At 32.1% G+C, this 19770-nt stretch overlaps 2 protein-coding genes across 2 annotated transcripts; one reads left to right on the forward strand and one right to left on the reverse strand.

Moving 5' to 3' along the window:
* Window positions 1–6168: 6168 nt before the first annotated feature.
* On the forward strand, window positions 6169–8223 carry LOC139890165 (protein RDM16-like). Its single transcript, XM_071873061.1, has one exon. The coding sequence runs from the start codon at window positions 6169–6171 to the stop codon at window positions 8221–8223; it is 2055 nt and encodes a 684-aa protein (XP_071729162.1).
* Window positions 8224–10825: 2602 nt separating this feature from the next.
* On the reverse strand, window positions 10826–17789 carry LOC139890166 (uncharacterized protein At1g76070-like). The gene is made up of 3 exons (XM_071873062.1): window positions 17667–17789; window positions 11117–11776; window positions 10826–11080 (listed from the first exon to the last, which is right to left on the reverse strand). Exons 1-3 carry the CDS (start codon window positions 17787–17789, stop codon window positions 10982–10984), a joined length of 882 nt encoding a protein of 293 aa, XP_071729163.1. The 3' UTR covers window positions 10826–10981.
* Between the last annotated feature and the right edge of the window lie 1981 nt (window positions 17790–19770).

Below are 19770 nucleotides of genomic sequence, written 5' to 3' on the forward strand. Positions count from 1 at the left end.
ATCGTAAATATTAAAGTTACCATAATTAGAATTATCGTTTATTCATAATATCACTTTTAGTAAATATAAATATTGATATTTTTATTAATAGAATAATAAAAATTATTATTTCAAAATAATACAAGTTTTGCTTATTATTATTATCAATGTTATTTTATCAAATAAATATGTAATACAAAGATATTTTACTACGTGTAATATAATTACGTTAATACTACCTATCATATTATATTAAATGAACTTTATAAATTTTATTACTTAAGATTTATAAAAGTATATTTTTATTATATAAATTTTAATAATAAATGAATTATATAATTTACTCTATTAAAATCTTTTAAAAATATTTAAAAATATAAAACGACGATATTCAAGTTATATGTTAATCATGTATGGATTTTGGAAATCATTTTGGGTCAAATTGACTTTTATTGACTATTGCATATTTTCTCGAGCATTAGGATTGTGGTACACTATGACCTTACTTAAATTGTTAAACAAATTTTGACCAACATATATATATATAAATATAATTAATATAGGTTCGTGAATCTGAGGCCAACCTTGCACTTGTTCAATGACGTTATATGTATTTTTACTACGAAATACAGTATGGTGAGTTTCATTTGCCTTTTTACCCTTTATATTTTTGGGGCTGAGAATACATGCGCTTTTATAAATGTTTGACAAAATAGACACAAGTAATTGAAACTACATTCTATGGTTGAATTATCGAAATCGAATATGCCCCTTTTTATTAAAGTCTGGTAATCTAAGAATTAGGGAACAGACACCCTAATTGACGCGAATCCTAAAGATAGATCTATTGGGCCTAACAAACCCCATCCAAAGTACCGGATGCTTTAGTACTTCAAAATTTATATCATGTTCGAAGGAGGATCCCGGAATGATAGGGGATATTCTTATATGTATCTAGTTAATGTCGGTTACCAGGTGTTCACCATATGAATGATTATTTTTGTCTCTATGCATGGGACGTATATTTATGAGAACTGGAAATGAAATTCTTGTGGTCTATTAAAATGATGGAAATAAATGATTATGATAAACTAATGAACTCACCAACCTTTTGGTTGACACTTTAAAGCATGTTTATTCTCATGTGTTAAAGAAATCTTCCGCTGTGCATTTGCTCATTTTAAAGATATTACTTGGAGTCTTTCATAGCATATTTCGAAGAACGTTGCATTCGAGTCATTGAGTTCATCAAAGATTATTATTAAATCAATTTATAGTTGGATAGTGGATATTATGAAATGGTATACATGCCTGTCAATTTTTGATGTAAAGAAAGTTTGTCTTTTAAAAACGAATGCAATGTTTGTAAAATGTATCATATAGAGGTCAAATACCTTGCAATGTAATCAACTATTGTGAATCGTTTATAATGTATATGAACGGGTCCTTTCACCATATACAAGTATAATGGCCGACAATTGCTAAGCACTAGAATTGTTTACAAAGAATAAAACTTATTTTGCAAGTGGGAAGATACCTAGTGGACCGAATGATACATATAATGGGATTATGCTCCTTTTTTTTTCTTGTATACTAGTGACAAAATATTATTATGAATATTACAGTGAAAAAAAAAGGTTGAAGACACGCAACAACCAAATCATTATGTTTTGTTATTTTTTTCAACGAAAACTGATTTAAACGCCACAAACTTTTGATTAGTTTGTGGGCCGAGAGTTCCCTTTCCATTTGATTGGGCTGAACCTTTTGTAGTGGGCCGAGTGCCTTCTTCTCTTGTTGGACCACCGAAGATTGTTTACAAGTTGGGCCGTATCCCTATTTGTATTTTGGGCCGAGATGATGATATATGATTATGATTTATGATGATACGTGAACGTGATAATAATAATAGATGATAGCATTAATGATGAACGAAGTAGATGACAAACGAAGACAACGATTAAGATCAATAATGACGAATTTGATGCTATGTTAAGATGTTAATGATAATGTGAAATGGTGGTAATACAAGATGGTAATGACGATAGAAATAAGAGGGATATGTTAAGCAGTTCATACACATTATATATGTGATCGATCGAGTTAAAACAGAAACGAAAGGATAAAAGGAATGATGATGGTATCATGAATAAGATTATGATATAGATATTGATGATTGGTGATAATAGTTATTATGGTATGTGATGATACGATGATGATGAAGTTATGGTATGATTCGAATTGGGGAAGAGGTTAAACTGTTGGTAGATATTAAAAATTATTCGTCTAAGAGTTAACAGAAACGAAATGAGTGGTTTAGTGGTTTAGGAAGGAAATGGGTTAGCGGGACGTCGCGGGTTCAAATCCGGACTTGGGCATTATTTTTAAGAGCTACTTCTATTGAGGTAGTATTTTCATTAATATTATTATTATTATTATTTATATTTTTTTATTTATTTATTATTATTAGTATTATTATTATTATTATTATTATTATTATTATTATGAACATAAGTATTATTATTATTACAAATTATTATCATTATTATTTTTATCATTATTTTTATTATTAGTATTATCATTATTATTATAAAAATTATGTATATAAAATTATAGTTATAATAATATTACATATTATAAACATATTTTTTTATATATAAATATTCATATATAACAAATGATGTATTTTTTTTATATAATATTTATCATATATAAATATTAATATAACTATATAAACATTAGTCATTTTTAAAGATACATACAAATTAAATATATATAATATATAATTTAAGATATAATAAATTTGTCCGATTACAAATATATGTGTTAATATATATAAATGATATAGGTTCGTGAATCCGAGGTCAACCCTACTCTTGTTAAATGACGTCATATGTATTTTTACTACAAAATACAGTATGGTGAGTTCATTTGCTCCCTTTTACCCTTTACATTTTTGGGAATGAGAATACATGCGCTATTTTTACAACTGCTTTATTAAATGCTCTTGAAATATGTTTTAAAATGCGAATACATGAAATGCTTTTATAAATGTTTGACGAGATAGACATAAGCAAAACATTCCTCGAATGAATTATCATGCAGACAGAAGTTCTGCGGATTATTATTGAATTATGTGGACATGATAATTGCCACCGTTGAATTATGTGGACATGATAATTGCCACCGTTGAATTATGTGGACATGATAATTGCCACCATTGAATTATGTGGACATGATAATTGCCACCAATTGATGTGAATGTTATATATCGAGAGAATGATTTTATACACAGGTTATGTGTATGTTATTTTGTGCACGAGATATGTGTACGGTTACTAAGATTTATGAAAAATGATTTCGTACACGAGAAAGGTGTACTGTATTTAAAAGATATCGCATGTGCATTACAGGTGGGTATAGGATTCGGGCTCATTTGTACCATGCAGGATTTAAATCTTGTGGTCTATCAAAATGATGAATTTTATTATTTTATGATAAACCTATGAACTCACCAACCTTTTGGTTGACACTTTAAAGCATGTTTATTCTCAGGTATAAAGAAATCTTCCGCTGTGCATTTGCTCATATTACATGGAGTCGTTCATGGCATATAGAGGTCAGAACCTCGCAATGGGACCAACTGTTGAAGACTTCGTCCAGATGGATTAGGACGGGGTATTTCAGTTTCCTTGCTAACCCTTCCATTTCAATATCCCTAACTCCTTCGAACCTAGCGAATCCATACGTTTGACCACTCCTCAATCTCTTCCTAGGAACAAAGACTTCTTTAAGCTTTCCAAAGTTTTTGAAAACTTTCCACAAATGTGTGATGTTCCACCTATCCGGGAAATTAAAGAAGAAGAACGATTTGATGTTGTTACCGCCTATGAAATGGTGCTTGTAGTTGCCATCGCTGTTTCCTTTCCCGATCTGCACTCCCCTAGTGTTGGAAGCTCCCTCAATCCCTTTGGGAGCAACTTTCTCTCTCACACACTCACTCTCTCTCATGTTTTTTTAACGGTAACCGTGTTTTGTTTCTTTACAAACAGGTTATCTTCTTTAATCACTGATATTTTAATTGATCTTCATTTTTAGTTACAAATATTAATATTGGTAATGTAATTAATAATATTTAATATTAATATTAATTAATAATATTAATAATAGTAAATGTTGAAATAAAACACATCTGAACTAATATACTGTTGTATCTATGTTAGCAAGATAATTAGGTATTTAAATTCATGTATTTCTTGTCATAATGGATACTTTAGAATTAATATTAAAATAACACGGAGTAACTTATTAGGAATTATACTAATATTTTAGGTATACAAATATATAAACACTGAAATATTTATAAGCTATATGTCCTATTTACATAGTTTGACTAATACTACTTCAAATCATGTTGTGACTTGTGAGGGGTAGGTTTTATTTTAATTTGACTTTTTTGTGTCGTTGGTCTCTCCATTCTACACTAAAAAGCTAACAACGTTTCTTCGATTTTTTACTAACAGCATCCTTTCATTAACCCATTTAAATATATTAAGTCCATCCGTCAACCATCCGTTAGAAATGTCCGTTAAATCATGACATGTACATTGCATGTGAGGGTAAAATTGTCTTTTTATTGATCCACTTTACTTACTCTGTTAACCATCATCTTCATCCCTAAATTACTTCCCAAACCCTAGCTAGTTTGTTTAATTCCAAACTCTATTTATCAATCTTATACATGTAACTGCAAAATCGGGCAAATATCGTGATCTGAACGAAATCAAATTGCAATCCGGTCGCCATTACCACGTTATCGAGTACTCAAATCCGGACGTATATATCATAGTTGAAATATGTCTGAAATTGTTCATCATAAACAACAGTTACTGGTATTTTCATCTTCATCGTCATGATTTTCTAAAATCTGAATTTGAAGAAATTGATGCTTGAAACCGATGTAAACTCTTTTCAGTTGCAGCGACTAAGAGTTATTGTGAAGAAAATTTGATTAAAACATCAATAAACCTTTAATTCGAATCAGAAACAGTAGCAACAACGAGTTCTTCATATGAACTTGTAAATAAATGAATTTTCGATCTAGAGATTTGATGCATTTTAGACTTTGATTTGCAGCACGAAAAATGTTCCATAGATGAATCCTAATGCTCGAAAATTATTCACATAACCTGAATCATATCATCATGTTCAAATTTGATGATTGAAGATTCGGTTGACTTTTTCTCCAAAACTTTGAATTCGATATTCGGATTCGATTTAGAGAATTAGGATCTGGAAAATTACATACACATTCACGAACATATAATGAACAATTCCACATTATTACTTTTTGCAATATGATTCTGAATCGTTTTGTCCACCAACGCAGTTCAACTTTTCAGTTAGTGATAAACTCGATTTGAATCGATGGATCTGAACTTGTAAATTGATTCTGATGATTAACGAAGATCCAGTAGGTGTTGAGGATCATGAATATGAACTCTGTTTGAATTGATAAACTCTAATTGATGTTTGCACAATTCGGTTATTGAAGTTCGTTTTGAAGATAAACACGAACTATGAAGATGAAACTACGATCTGTTGATATACAAATTTATTAAAGTGGGTCGATAAAAAGACGATTTTACCTTCACATGCATTGCACGTGTCATGACTTAATGGACATTTCTAACTTATGGTTGACGGAGGGACTACGTATGTTCAAATGGAATAACGGAAGGATGTTATCCAAAAAACTTGAGGGACGCTGTTAGCGTTTTGGTGTATAATTGAGGGACCAATTGCAAAAAAAAAGTCTTTTAATTTAAGAAGATATTAAGATACGAGATGTCTTTAATTAACGATCACTTGAGTTAAAAATATGTGAAAGTCGTTTTGTTACATGCTGTGCCTCTCACATGTTTCTATTTAATGACTGTTTGTTTTTTGTATTAATCACTTAATATTACGAAAACTTAGGACCAACAATGTTAAAAATAATGCTTAATGGTTAAGATACATTTTTTTAGCAAAGTTTTGGACCAATGCGTAATTGTACCTCTATTTTTCCATATTTCTTGCTCATTACGCTTTAAATCAACCTATAAAGTCGAGATTTGTCAGACTCACGTCCATCTCGTATTCCTGGTGGTGAAACAACTATAGCGATTTTACAAAACCCTAACCACAATGAATAGTCGATCCAGCCGGAAACACAGCCGGAAACACAGAGATTCCGATCGCGAAAGAGACAAGAACCACCGCTCCAAATACCGCGACACCGACGGTGAAAATTGCCGTCGCCGTTCCGAACGCGAGAGATCCGAAAATATCGATGTTCGCGTGAAGCGTGAGAAGTCATACGACCGAGAAACTAGCACGGATCGAGAATTGAGAGAAAAGTCAGTGGATAATAGACGACGACATCATCATCATAAACGGAAACATAGGAATGATGATATTGACGATGAAGATAAAAAGCGATCTAGGGTTTTGGATGAACGTAAAAAGCGAAAGCGATTTGAATATAATGTTGCTGCTGCTGAAGATGACATAGATATAGAAAAGAGGAAGCAGAGGAGGAAATTAGAAGATAAATTAAACAAAGAAGAAATTGATTTAGACAATTGTTTGGTGATAGATTCGAATGGTGATCATAAATTGAAGAGTGAAGTTAAAGATGAATTGTTTGGTGGTGCACTTGAATCACACAATAAGACATTACGAGAGACCTCTGTAGCACCCAGCCACCCTCCTCCTTCTAAAGTATCTTCGATTTCTAGCAAACATGAAAATAAAGGAGTTAATAGTAACAGATCTCATGAGGTTCCTTCTGCAGATGCGATTTCTAAGGCGAAAGCCACATTACTAAAGAGCTTGCAGAATATGAAGATGTTGAACAAATTAGGTATTAATGCCAAGGCTCACGTCCTCCGTTTGGATCGTTTTGGAAGGGAAGTGGATGAACATGGGAACGTGCAGGTGAATAATATACCAAAGTTAAACAATTTGAGCACCCTTAAGGTTAACATTAACAAGAACAAAAAAGATTATGCTGCATTCAAAATATCGAAACCTGAATTGGAAGTCGGCCCAGCTAAAAATCCTCACTTTGATCCTCGAATGGGAATAGATAAAGTCAAACTTTTAAGGCCTAAAAAGACGACTTTTCAGTTCATAGAAGAAGGTACATGGGTTAAGGAGGCTGAGATGTTAAAGCTAAAGAGTCAATTTGGAGAAGCACAAGCAAGAGATCTTAAAGCAAAACAAGCACAGCTGGCTAAGGCTAAGGCGGAACCCGATATCAATCCAAATTTGATAGAGGTTTCGAACAGAATTGTTATCATCGAAGAAGAGCCGAAGGATCCTATTCCTGATGTTGAGTGGTGGGACGTACCACTTTTAGAATCCGGTAGTTACGGAAACATTGTACTAAAGAAAGGAAAAGTCACATTATATGTCGAACACCCCCATCCTATCGAGCCACCAGCCGAACCAGCTCCACCACCACCTCAACCCTTAAAACTTACCCAAAAAGAACGCAAAAAACTCCGCACTCAGAGACGGTTAGCTACAGAACAAAACCGTCAAGAATTGATCAGACAGGGCCTTCTAGAACCCCCCAAACCGAAAGTCAAAATGAGCAATTTAATGAGAGTTGTTGGTTCAGAAGCGACCCAAGACCCGACCCGTCTTGAAATGAAGATAAGAAGTGCTGCGGCCGAACGTGAACAAGCCCACGTGGACAGAAACATTGCTCGGAAACTAACACCCGCTGAAAGACGTGAAAAGAAAGAAAGGAAACTTTTTGATGACAATAATAATACTCTCGAGACAATAGTTTCCGTTTACAAAGTTAATGATCTTTCTCATCCTCAAACAAGGTCAAAAGTTTATGTTAATGCGGAACAAAATCGGCTCTCTGGCTGTGCGGTTATGCTGTCTAAGGGTGGTGTTTGTGTTGTGGTAGTGGAAGGCGGTAATAAGTCCATAAGACGTTATCAGAAGTTGATGTTAAAACGTATAAATTGGGCGGCGGCTCCTGTGAAACAAGAGAATGAAGATGATGAAGATCATGATGATGAGAAAACCATGAACAAGTGTGTCCTTGTATGGCAAGGAACTGTTGCAAAACCCAGTTTTCATAGGTTTTCGGTGCACGATTGCAGGACTGAAATTGCTGCCCGTAAGGTATTTACAGATGCTGGTGTTGCTCATTATTGGGACTTGGCTTTTGCGATATAGTGTTGGTTCTTAATGCTTAATGTGATGTGATATTGTTTTAGGTTATTCTGAGTGTGCATTTGGATTATTGTTTGGGCAAGTTTTTCGGTCTTCTTTTCACTTTTTAACCGTTACAATGTTTATCGTTCTCGAAAATTGTTCCTCTCATTATCTAATTATATATGTTCACCTTTTTTTGTACAATCGTTGTTATCGGTTTGTTATCAATTCCTTGGTTATTTTTCGTAGTTGTTAATGTTGCTAAATATGAAGTTCTTTTGTTACTGTTTTTTGTATATTTTCTATTTGTTTTTATTGTTTCGTTTGTTGTTTTTGTTTACAGGTGTTCGTTGATTTTTCGGATAGTAGCTTACTTTGACAGTTTGAGCATACGGTGTTGTTCAGTAAGCGTTTGTTTACTTTTTTCCCTGTTTTTGTTGATTTGGTTACTACATGCTCAAGTTTTGTTATGATTTATCATTCATATTCAGCAACTGTTTAATAAGTATTTAATGTGCTATTTTATATGCATTGTTGATGTTGATTGTTGATGTTGATGTTGATGTTGATGTCCAGAAGTGGTATGAAGAACGAGTTAGATCATATATAACTATGCAAAGTGATAGAAGGATGGTATGCTTACTTTTCTGCTTTGACTTGGTTATTCTGTTACTTATTGAATTTATGCCTTATTTAGGGCCAAAACTTAAAATCTTATGTAAATTATAAATCACATTGCAATGGATAAATACTAATCACTAATGCTTAAGACTTTGTAAATATATTTTACTTTGATATATTTACGAGGACGGTTAAAACACGTCCACCATGTCGTGTTACGTGTATTGACAGGTTTTCGAATTTTGAAAAGGAGTCTTGCACTTATTTTAGTAGAGGTGAAAAATTATGATTCATTTGGGTCATCATTGTCAATTTTGACCCGTTTATTTTAATTTTGCAAATTCTGAAGTTGTCAACAGGTTTATAATGTTATTTTAAAGTTGTTGAGTAATTTTGGGCAACACTGATACATTGGATAAGAGTTTGAGTCGTCAACCAATTTTGGTGTCATTTTGGGCAAAAGTGTTAAAATGACTAATGTTCCTACCTTGTGGGCCCGTAACTTGAAAATGATTGAGTGTGGATGAAAACTATTAATAAGGATAGAAAGTATTCCCCACTAGCTTTAAAGTGGTATATGATATGTTTGATGTTGTCGAGTGTAAACATGTTTTAAACGGGCGTCAAAATGAAGGGTTGCAGCTGCCGCTTCAACAACAACCTGTGTTGTAAAAAAATCAGTGAGGGGCTGTTTTCAGGAGACCTAAAACTTGTTCTAATAAATTACAAGATATTTAATTAGATTGTAGAGGTTGTAATGATATTTCAGAAATGTACAAGTGGACTTAAAGTTCATATATATTCATCTTTCTCTATCAACTCATTATTAGGTTCTAATAAGACCATTTTTAACCAGGCGTCAGAGGGGTCCCGTCAGACGCGCTGGCGTCCGGTGACGCCCTCTGACGCCCCTAGTGGGGCGTTACCGCTGACGAAGGTGGGGCGTCAGTCACCGTTTTCACGCGACAGTTGGGTGGCGTCAGGGCGACGTGGCTTTCTCTGATTGGCTCATATTTTATGCCGTTACACAACGGCTATTTTTTTTTTTTTAAAACTCTATATATTATTATCTATATAAACCCATCCATTCTACACCTTTAACACACTCATTCTCTTTATTTTTCTTTAAATTATATCCCTTAAATCATATAAATTTCTCTCATCATCAAGTATTTTTCGTTCATGGCATCATATTTACTTAGTTTCGATTCCGATTCGGAAGACGAGCGTATTATTGCACTAATTCAACATTTAGAAGATGATGATGACGAAGTCGAATCCAATCGTGTTCCAAGATCACGAATTTATATTCCAAGAAATCGTGAAGAAGCTGCACAAAACTTATGGAAGGATTATTTTAGTGACACACCCGTGTTTCCGCCATTTAAATTTAAAAGGCGTTTTCGTATGCGGATTGAACTATTTCTCCGAATATCGCAACTAACCGTTATCATCCGAGAAATAAGAGATAGGACGGTGCATGAGCAACTAACCGATGATCTAGTTGAGCATATTTGGAACCTTCCGTCCACATTCCGCACCATGAATGGTTAAATTTATGTAATGGTTTAATTTTATGTGTTTTTAATTTTATGTAATGGTTAAATTTTATGTAATGGTTTAATTTTATGTGTTTTTAATTTTATGTAATGGTTAAATTTTATGTAATGATTTAATTTTATATGTTTTTAATTATATGTAATATAATTTGTATGGTTAATAAAATAAAAAAGAAAAAGAAAAAATAAATTGGTGGGACCTGTTTGACACTGGAGGGGCGTCAGGGTTATTTTGGTGTCAGATGGTGACACTGCCACGTCAGAGGCAGATTGCACTTTTTGGCCAAAAAGTGTACAACCTGCCTGTGACGTCACAGGCAGGGTTAAAAATGGTCTAATATAATTTTTGTAGATACATAATAAATAAATTTAAGCTTCATAAAGAAAAGACAATTACTATACCCAAATATCAAAATTATTATACAGGAAATATAGTTGTTCATTTCATTGATAAGAGGATAAGAGATAAAGAGATGACAAAATTTATCTGAATATTTACATCATTAGTCATAAAAAAGGAAACTTGTGAAAGCAACCCAAAAAGTTTTTGTCAATTAATCAATTATCAAATGAAATGAAAGAAAAGTTGAATATAGTAATTAAGGAGCAAACTGCAATTGAAGAGGCTTAGGTTGAGCCATGGTTCTTCTCTTCCACAAATTAATCTCCTTTTTAGGTTCTGAATTCACACCTCCAACCTTAATGAAATCATCACAAAATCCTTTGTTTCTCACCATTAATGGTGCAGATGAAGGGATCGTATCATTTTCATCCACTTCGTTGTCGCTTCCATAGTTTTCGTGATTGTTATCCAACGGTACAACTTGTGCCGTCCAATCAAAACTCGAAAATGCATCTCTCCCACTCGAAAATTTCTTCATTGTGCTCAAACATGATGTCTTTGGTGAATTCATCATCACTGTGGGCTTGTTGTTTATGTTGTCACACTTTTTACTACTACAACTAAATAAGCTTGAAAACGCAAACTTTTTCTTGGTCTTAACGGCTACCGAGTTGGCTTTTTCTTGATAGTCATCATTGTTAAGAGTTCTAAGAGGGGTATAAGACATCGTTCGTGAGATGGGTTTTCGGCTAATGGGTAGTGGTTTTTTATTAGCAGCATTAACCAGTTTTTGGTAATGTTTGCACTTGACTTGACCCATGCAAGAGACTGTTGGAGATGTGGGCTCAACTACAACTTTAAAAGATGAGTTGTTTTTAAGTTTTTGGAGATTATTTTCGGGCGAAATTATGGTAACGTTGAAACCGATTCCAAGATTAGATTTGAGGGGTTTTTGCAATGATTTTTGATCTTTTGGTGGGCTGTAAATTGAAGGGTTTTGAAATGAAACAGATGCTGTCTTTGGTAAAAATTTCAAGATTTTGGTCATTGACTTAAATGATGATGATTTTTATAATCCCATTTTGTACTACTAATGGTTTACTTATCTCTCAAACAACAAATGAAATAGTATTTGTGACCGTTAATCACTCTGCTTATTTTGTATTTAAAATAAGAAGTGATTCTAATTAGACACTTGAATGTATACATGATGAATATGGTCTTCTTGAGGAAATAGTTAGGAAGAGAGGTGAAGGAGAGATTCAAATTTGTGGTCAAATGGAGGTTATTATAATTAATCAGATTTAGACTTAAGCATGGTATATTATTTTAATCAGATCAGATACACACACACTGTTACGTAACATATATATATAACTATATTATAATAATCATAAATATAAATAATAACTAATAAATAATCATAATTTATAACTTCATATTAAATTTAAATTTAAATTTTAAATTAGCAAAAATTTAAAGTAAAGAGCTTATTATTTGGCACACTAACTTATGCTAGAACAGTCCCAACATTTTTCTACAAGTGTTTATAAATTATATAAAACACGTGCAATAAATACTGTATGTCACTATCAGATTCAGTTATGTTACATGTAATTACCTCATTTAATTATGTCACGTGTAACCACCATATTTTTGTATAAAATAAACTTATCATATTTTATTTACATAATATATTTCTTTAGAATAATCTTACCATATTGCTCTCTATAATATTACCATATTTTTCTCTAGAATAAACTTACCATATTTTTCTATAGAATAAACTTACCATATTTGTTTTAACAATCTTATTTTAATTTTAATTTATTATGAAAATGATTGTATTATTAATAACATGAAAATATAGTTCAATATATATTATTTTCGTACTATTTTCAACTCTGAGTAATATATTTTCTTTTGTTTGTGTAGCTACCACTACCCGGCCATATTATTATCCATGTTAGAAATATGATTTTATATATAATTTAATGACCATTTAATTAATACGGAGTACAAAATATAAAAAATGATAACATGCACTAGGTTGTTAAAGGGAGTATATTATGATGCAATTTAGTTTTGATTAAAGTGATTGATTTCTATACAAAAAAACTTAGAAAGGAAAAATCAAACATCGTCATATTTTGCTAAATTTGTTGTTTTATGACTTTTATGTATCATCTTATACTTATCAATATCAATATCAATATTCTCAACTAACCTAATACGTCTTCTTCAATAAATCTCAGTTAATCATAAGAATATATAACAAATCCTCAAATTACGGGCTCATAAAATGATTAGTTTTTACGTTTTCGTGCAACACAGCACAAAAAACTATAAATCAATCGCAAGAATATAGAACATATCTTCAAATCATGAGCTCATAAAACGATTGTTTCATATAATATAATTTTTTAATTTTTATGTTTCCGTGCAGCGCACGAGCTCATAAAACTAGTTGTTTATTATAAAAAAATGTAAAGATTATTGAGAAATTAGTTTTGTAAAAAAAAAAGTTTGCTTCAAAAAATAAACTCAAAATGAAACTACATAAATACCTCTTACTATATTTATTATATGCATCATGTACATATATTTTTATCCTATTATTTCAATTGATATCTTTAAGTTTCTACATGTTTTACCAAATGTTTTAAATGTGTTTGGATAAAGAGTTTACAAAAGTTTATACTTATCTTATCTTCAAAATCTAGCTTATATCATTATTTGGTAGACACAATTATATATTATATAAGTTTATATAAAAAGTAAGCCTTACAAAAAACAGATAATTGATAATTTTTAACTTGAATTATAAGTTCTAAACTAGCTACAATTATAAGTCTAATTTAAACTCCAACTAATTTTACCAAACACGTTCAAAGTAAATTTGATGTACGCGATCTAAAAGATTATTCGATAACTGATTGGACCTTTTTCATGACCACCTCAAAATGTCTTACTACTTTATTAGTGAGATTTGAATTTGATAAACCTTACGAATATATATTAGTGTCCAGTTTTTCGTGCATGGGTTGGTTCATGAGCTTGTTTCGTTATTTCTCTGGTTATTGGGTCTTTAGGCTTGTCTCTTGACCTGTTTTTGTGTTGTATTGTAACATTCTTTATTTTTCATAAAATGATATTGTTTCGAGACATGTGTAGAGTGTGCAATTAAACAGGGTCCCAAATCTTTAAGGGACTCCAAATTTTGAAATGTCTATATAATAATTCATTATTTATAATACGAAACAATATCATTAGTTAGTTCACAAATCATGAATTCAAAAAATTAGTTTATATGTATTGAAAAATTTAATATTTTTAAAGCTCATTTTTATGTCTCGAACGAGGCCTTCAAAATTAACAGGCCACCTGAGTATATAATTGATTGGAAGAACTCCGTAACAAATAAAAATGAAACCACGTTGATTCTATTACTTACGTGTCGGTTATTTCATAGTATAACAACTAAAGTCCCATAAAAACAAGTTTAATGGTCAAACTTAAAGAAACCAGAAACTTCGGTGCAGTATGGTGCCGAGTAGCGTTAAAACAAAATACAAGGTACTTACCTTTATTTGACATTCTTTTAGAGACTAACTAGTCCGGACCGGCCCGCAAGTTGCGGTGGGGGCTTTCGGGCTGCGTGCATATTCATATTTAACGTAGCGTTGTCTATAGTCTATTTACAGAGGAGAACACGGCCCATGTATTAAGCGCCGTTTTAGATGTCGTTGTGTTAAGCGTTTTTTAAAAAGTATATGTTTCGAATTTTAGTTAGTTTTGCTTTGTTCAATAAATTTTTTAGAGTGTAACGGTGCTGTCGGAAAAATTTAACTTGCGGCGAGCAGTAAAATACGGGCTGTCGTTGTGTTAAGCGTTTTTTAAAAAGCGTCCGTTTCGGACGTGGTTAGTTTCGTTTTGTTCATAAAATTATTTCGAGTCTGACGCTGCCGTCGAAAAAATTTAACTCATGGCGAGCGGGAAGATACGGGTTGTCGTTGTGTTTAGCGTTTTTTTTTAAATTGTCCGTGTGATGACCCGGAAATTTCTGACCAAATTTAAACTTAATCTTTGTATGATTAACATTTCCGACACGAAAAGCAAAGTCTGTAAAACTGAATCTCAAAATTTTGAACTACTTTTATATATTTAAATACCCTTCGGTTGTTTTCGATGATTCGCTAACAATTATATGTAAATAGATACATATATACTATAACTTGAAAAGGTAACAATGTATTAATTGTTTGATACCGTACATTAAACTTATTGGTTTAAATAACTATTTGAATATATATATATGATAAGTTGAAATAGTTATTATTAAAATTTATTTATAAATAACTTTCAATGTGTATTTAAAAACTAATTTATGTATATTAAAAAGATATAAACATATATATAATTTCAAGTTATTTAGTAAACGATAGTAACATTCGTTTATTGATTCGATTGATATTTAGATAAGTTAACTAAAGCATTTAAGATGAACCAGTAAAACACTAACTTGCTACAGTATTTTCAAATTGCTACAGTACCCAAAATACTACAGTGTTTTCGAAAATCACTATTTGCTACAGTGAAATTGACTTTGCTACAGTGAATTGCTACAGTAAAAATTGCCTTTGCTACAGTAAAACACTATTTTAAAATGTATTTCAACAAATAGTGAGACGATGATTTATAGAAGTAAATGACCAAAACACTCAAATGTATAAGTTATATTTTGAGAGGTATAATTTAGGGATAATCTAAGTCTATATTTTGACAAGTGTACGTGTTACAAAACGTAAAATGCTAGTTTTCTAAGCGTACGAAAATGCGTTCGAAAAACCGAAACCGGGACATAAGTCGCGTAATGACGTACGATTTATCGGAACAAAAATTACAAGTCAACTATGCACGTGAATTTAATATAATATATAATTAATTATTTAAATTAAATATATTATATATATTATAATATTATGTCGACAAGCAAGAAAACAAGCAACTTTGAGCTGTCACCAGGGGCCATGCGATCGCATGGGTTCCCCTCACATATGCCATGCGATCGCATGGCAAGGATTTCCAGGAGACATTATAAAGCTCGATCATTTGGCCAATATATATCCTCAATCTATTTTTTTTTTACTCCGTATTATTATTATAATTATTATTATAATTATTATTATTATTATTATTATTATTATTATTATTATTATTATTATTAAGATTATTATTATTATTAATCTTATTATTATTAGTAGTATTATTATACATAAAATACTACGACGAGGTCTTGAGCGTGTCACTTTCAAAATGGGTTTTGAGCGGGATAGAGCTAACAAAATTATGGGTTATTGCCAAGGAGGTTATGGGTAATGTTCGGGGGTATATTTGTGAATCAAATCTAGTATTTATCATCTCCGTTACGTCTACGTACTTTTCTGCAATATTGAATCACAATATTGATACGTTGAGATCTACGGTTATTTGATACTCTGAGTTTCGATCACATTTTGGTGAACGACTTTATATGCTGCTAAGGTGAGTTTCATATGATCTCTTTTTCAAATTATATTTTTGGGCTGAGAATACATGCGCAGTTTTATAAACTGTTTTACTAAATGGATACAAATACTAAAACTGATTTTGTGTGAGTTTCATAAGATCCCTTTTACTCTCTACATTTTTGGGCTGAGAATACATGCAAATGCTTTATAAACTGATTTACAATATTTATATGTGTGAGTTTCATTGCTCCCTTTTTAATTACTTTTGCAATACATTTTTGGGCTGAGAATACATGCACTTTATTTTAAACGCAATGGACACAAGTACATACTAAATTCTACACTGAGTTTGAACCGAAAATCCTTTAGCTTTGGTAACTAGTAACTGCCGGTTATAAGAACTGGTGGGCGCGATTAGTTGTATATGGATCCATAGGGCTTGACATCCCCGTCCGAGCTAGAGCACTAGCCTTTTAACGGACGTATACTATTTGAGAAGCGTACACGTTGGTTTGCGTGTATTTTTAAGATGATTATACAAAGGGTACTTATTATATAGACGTTAAAGTTTAGTTACCAGGGTGCTCAATCTTGTAGAATATTTTGATAAACGTTTCTAGATGAAACAACTGAAATCTTGTGATCCACCTTTATATACAGATTATGCGCAACATTAAAACTATGAACTCACCAACCTTTGTGTTGACACTTGTTAGCATGTTTATTCTCAGGTTTCCTAGAAGTCTTCCGCTGTTTGCTTAAATGTTAAACAAGCTATGTGCATGGAGTCTTACATGACATATTTTTCAAGGAGACGTTGCATTCACCAAATCATCATCATGTATCTTATTTTGACTGCATTGTCAACGGAAATACTGTTGTAAACTATTATTTATGGTGATTGTCTATATGTAGAAATCATCAGATGTCGAAAACCTTTGATTTAAATATTCATTTATGGTGTGCCTTTTCAAAAGAATGCAATGTTTACAAAATGTATCATATAGAGGTCAAATACCTCGCAATGAAATCAATGAATGACGTGTTTGTCCATATGGATTTGGAGCGATCGTCACAGTCCGTTTCGCGTATAGTTAGTCCCGTTGGGTTCGTAAGATTTTCTGTTATTGAACGGTGGTCTCGAAAAAATTTAACTCGAACCGAGCGAGAAGATAGGACCCGTTATAAATTCAGGTGGAATTAGTTTATTTTATTTTAATAAAATTATATATATTTACACTTTTAACCCCTGAGAAAGTGTAAACTTAAGGGGTCATTGTGTAAATATAACCGAAGTTCAGAGGCCGTTTATAATATAAACCCAAATTCAAAACTACAATCAAATATAAGTAAAACTACAAACATTCCCACCATGTTTAGTATATAAGGGGGTTAATAAGATAATGCAAAAACATTGAGTGGTCAGCATACCATGTACTCTCGACTTAGAGCGCTGGGAGTGGGAGCAAGTCTCCACCTCGTCGCCGACCTCGTCGCAAGTTCCACCACTCCCCCACCCCGTCGCAAACCCCGTCGCAAGTTCTCGTCCCCCATGTCAGTCAGGTAGGTGACGGAACATACTCCCAATTTATTTTATTTTTCTTTTCTTTTTCAATGAAATATTCTTATTAAATATAATAAAATATTATTTTAACACACCAACTAACACACTAACTGACATACCTTCCACTCTCCATTTTTTCCGACTCAACAAATCACGCTTGATATGTCAAGTGACCTCAGTCATCACTCCCAGTGCTCTTATGAGATAATTCCCGGATATATATCTAACTCTTGACTATCTTATGAAAATCAACTACTGTGATGAATACAATGTTATACGAAGTAAACGAAAAATTAAAATTAAAATTATATTATATTATCATATTATATTATATTATAATTATAATTATAATTATAATTATAATTATAATTATAATTATAATTATAATTATAATTATAATTATAATTATAATTATATTATATCTATAACTTATAATAATACAGATCGATTTGCCACGTGGCTGCCTATAACTTTCTCACTACCCCTATCCCACAAATTCATCACAAACTGACATTTGTCCACAACTAATTGGCCAAAAAAAATTTCAATAAAAAAAGGGGATACATCGTGCCTTCCTTCTTCCCCATTCATTCATTCCTTCCATACTCTCTAACCCTAAAAATCAATTACGGTTTTCAATCGAATGCCGATCTCAATACATCCGAAATCCAAAATCAATTAACTAACGGGTTGAAGATCTTCGATAGCGCCGGAATCATCCCCGGTGACTGGAATCGGCCGCCGTTTCTCACATAGGTATGTAAATTTGGTCAATCAATAAAATCTACTTTGTTAAATCGACACAATCATATAACTTGTAAGATCCGTTTCAATTTTTGTTAATTAACAGACCCTCAGAGTGATGATTCGAATTCTTGGATCACCGATGAAAGCGCCTGGTGATGGTTACCACCGATAGCAACTGGTGGTGGTTACCACTGATGATTCGAAATATTACTCACAACGTTTGTTGTGAGTAAAGGTGGTTATACATGGGTGAACCGTTTTGTTACCAGGTGCAGTTATAGAGCCTGTTATATTTTGATATGGGGCGGGAAGTTGATGATGTCCATATGATCTGTGCTAATTGTCTACAATTTTGAGTAATCTGGTTTTAATTGGCCACTCAAAATACAAATCATTATCACTGTTTTTTTTGTATAATTCAAACTTTAGTTTTGATGTTTGTGTCACTTGTAACAAAAGTGGTTGGGTACTGATGACCAAATAAATAGGTAACCAAAATTATACTGTAACACTTGCAAGTGGCTGCTGTGACATATATTAACATACAATAATACTACTAGGCAAAACTCATACCAAAATTATAACACTTACAATTAGCTAATATGACTAAAAAGGCAAAATTACAAGTATTGGGCGGATACTTTCATGTTTGATAGTTTTAGGCAATGTATATTCAGAATCTATGGCTTTATAAATAGATAGTCATAATAGACATATGGATGCTTACTCAAATTTTTGAATTCAGTCATTTTAACTCCCAGCTTCTGACTTATTTAATATCATACATCTATCTTACTTATAATAGTGTGTGCTAATATATGTTGGGTCACCACATAGTTAAAACTAACTAGCTGTCATATGATCCCGATTATATTCTTAGATAAACTCGGTAACCTTCCTCAACCCAATGATTATTTAATATAATATGGATTTTTATGTGTAGGATGGATAAATCCAATATTATGCATTGGAAGATATGGCTTTGGCGATCAGTACAGTACAAAACTACTGATGTAGTGATTAAAGGATGGGGATAATTACATATGCTTTTAGGTATACTGCATTCCTTGCTATTCCTTGCTATGGACCATAATACTTGGAATTAGATATGTCTTCTAATTTTGACCCATTTACATATGAAAGGACCTGTGATTCTCTAAAGAAATGTAATGTAGTTGTCGATTCTGATTTTGATAATGGTTTGTCTGATCAGATATGTGGATC

This window comes from Rutidosis leptorrhynchoides, chromosome 2, assembly GCF_046630445.1.
Source record: "Rutidosis leptorrhynchoides isolate AG116_Rl617_1_P2 chromosome 2, CSIRO_AGI_Rlap_v1, whole genome shotgun sequence".
NCBI lineage: Eukaryota > Viridiplantae > Streptophyta > Magnoliopsida > Asterales > Asteraceae > Rutidosis > Rutidosis leptorrhynchoides.

What these genes read in the sequence shown, in the direction of transcription:
- LOC139890165 (XM_071873061.1), top strand. Translation starts at nt 6,169, where the DNA reads ATGAATAGTCGATCCAGCCGGAAACACAGCCGGAAACACAGAGATTCC.
- LOC139890166 (XM_071873062.1), bottom strand. Translation starts at nt 17,789, where the DNA reads ATGGGGGACGAGAACTTGCGACGGGGTTTGCGACGGGGTGGGGGAGTG. An exon ending in CTCTAAGTCGAGAGTACATG is followed by an intron (nt 11,777 to 17,666) that starts GTATGCTGACCA and finishes TCATCATTTAAG; the next exon opens with TCAATGACCAAAATCTTGAA. An exon ending in CTTCATCTGCACCATTAATG is followed by an intron (nt 11,081 to 11,116) that starts GTGAGAAACAAA and finishes GATTTCATTAAG; the next exon opens with GTTGGAGGTGTGAATTCAGA.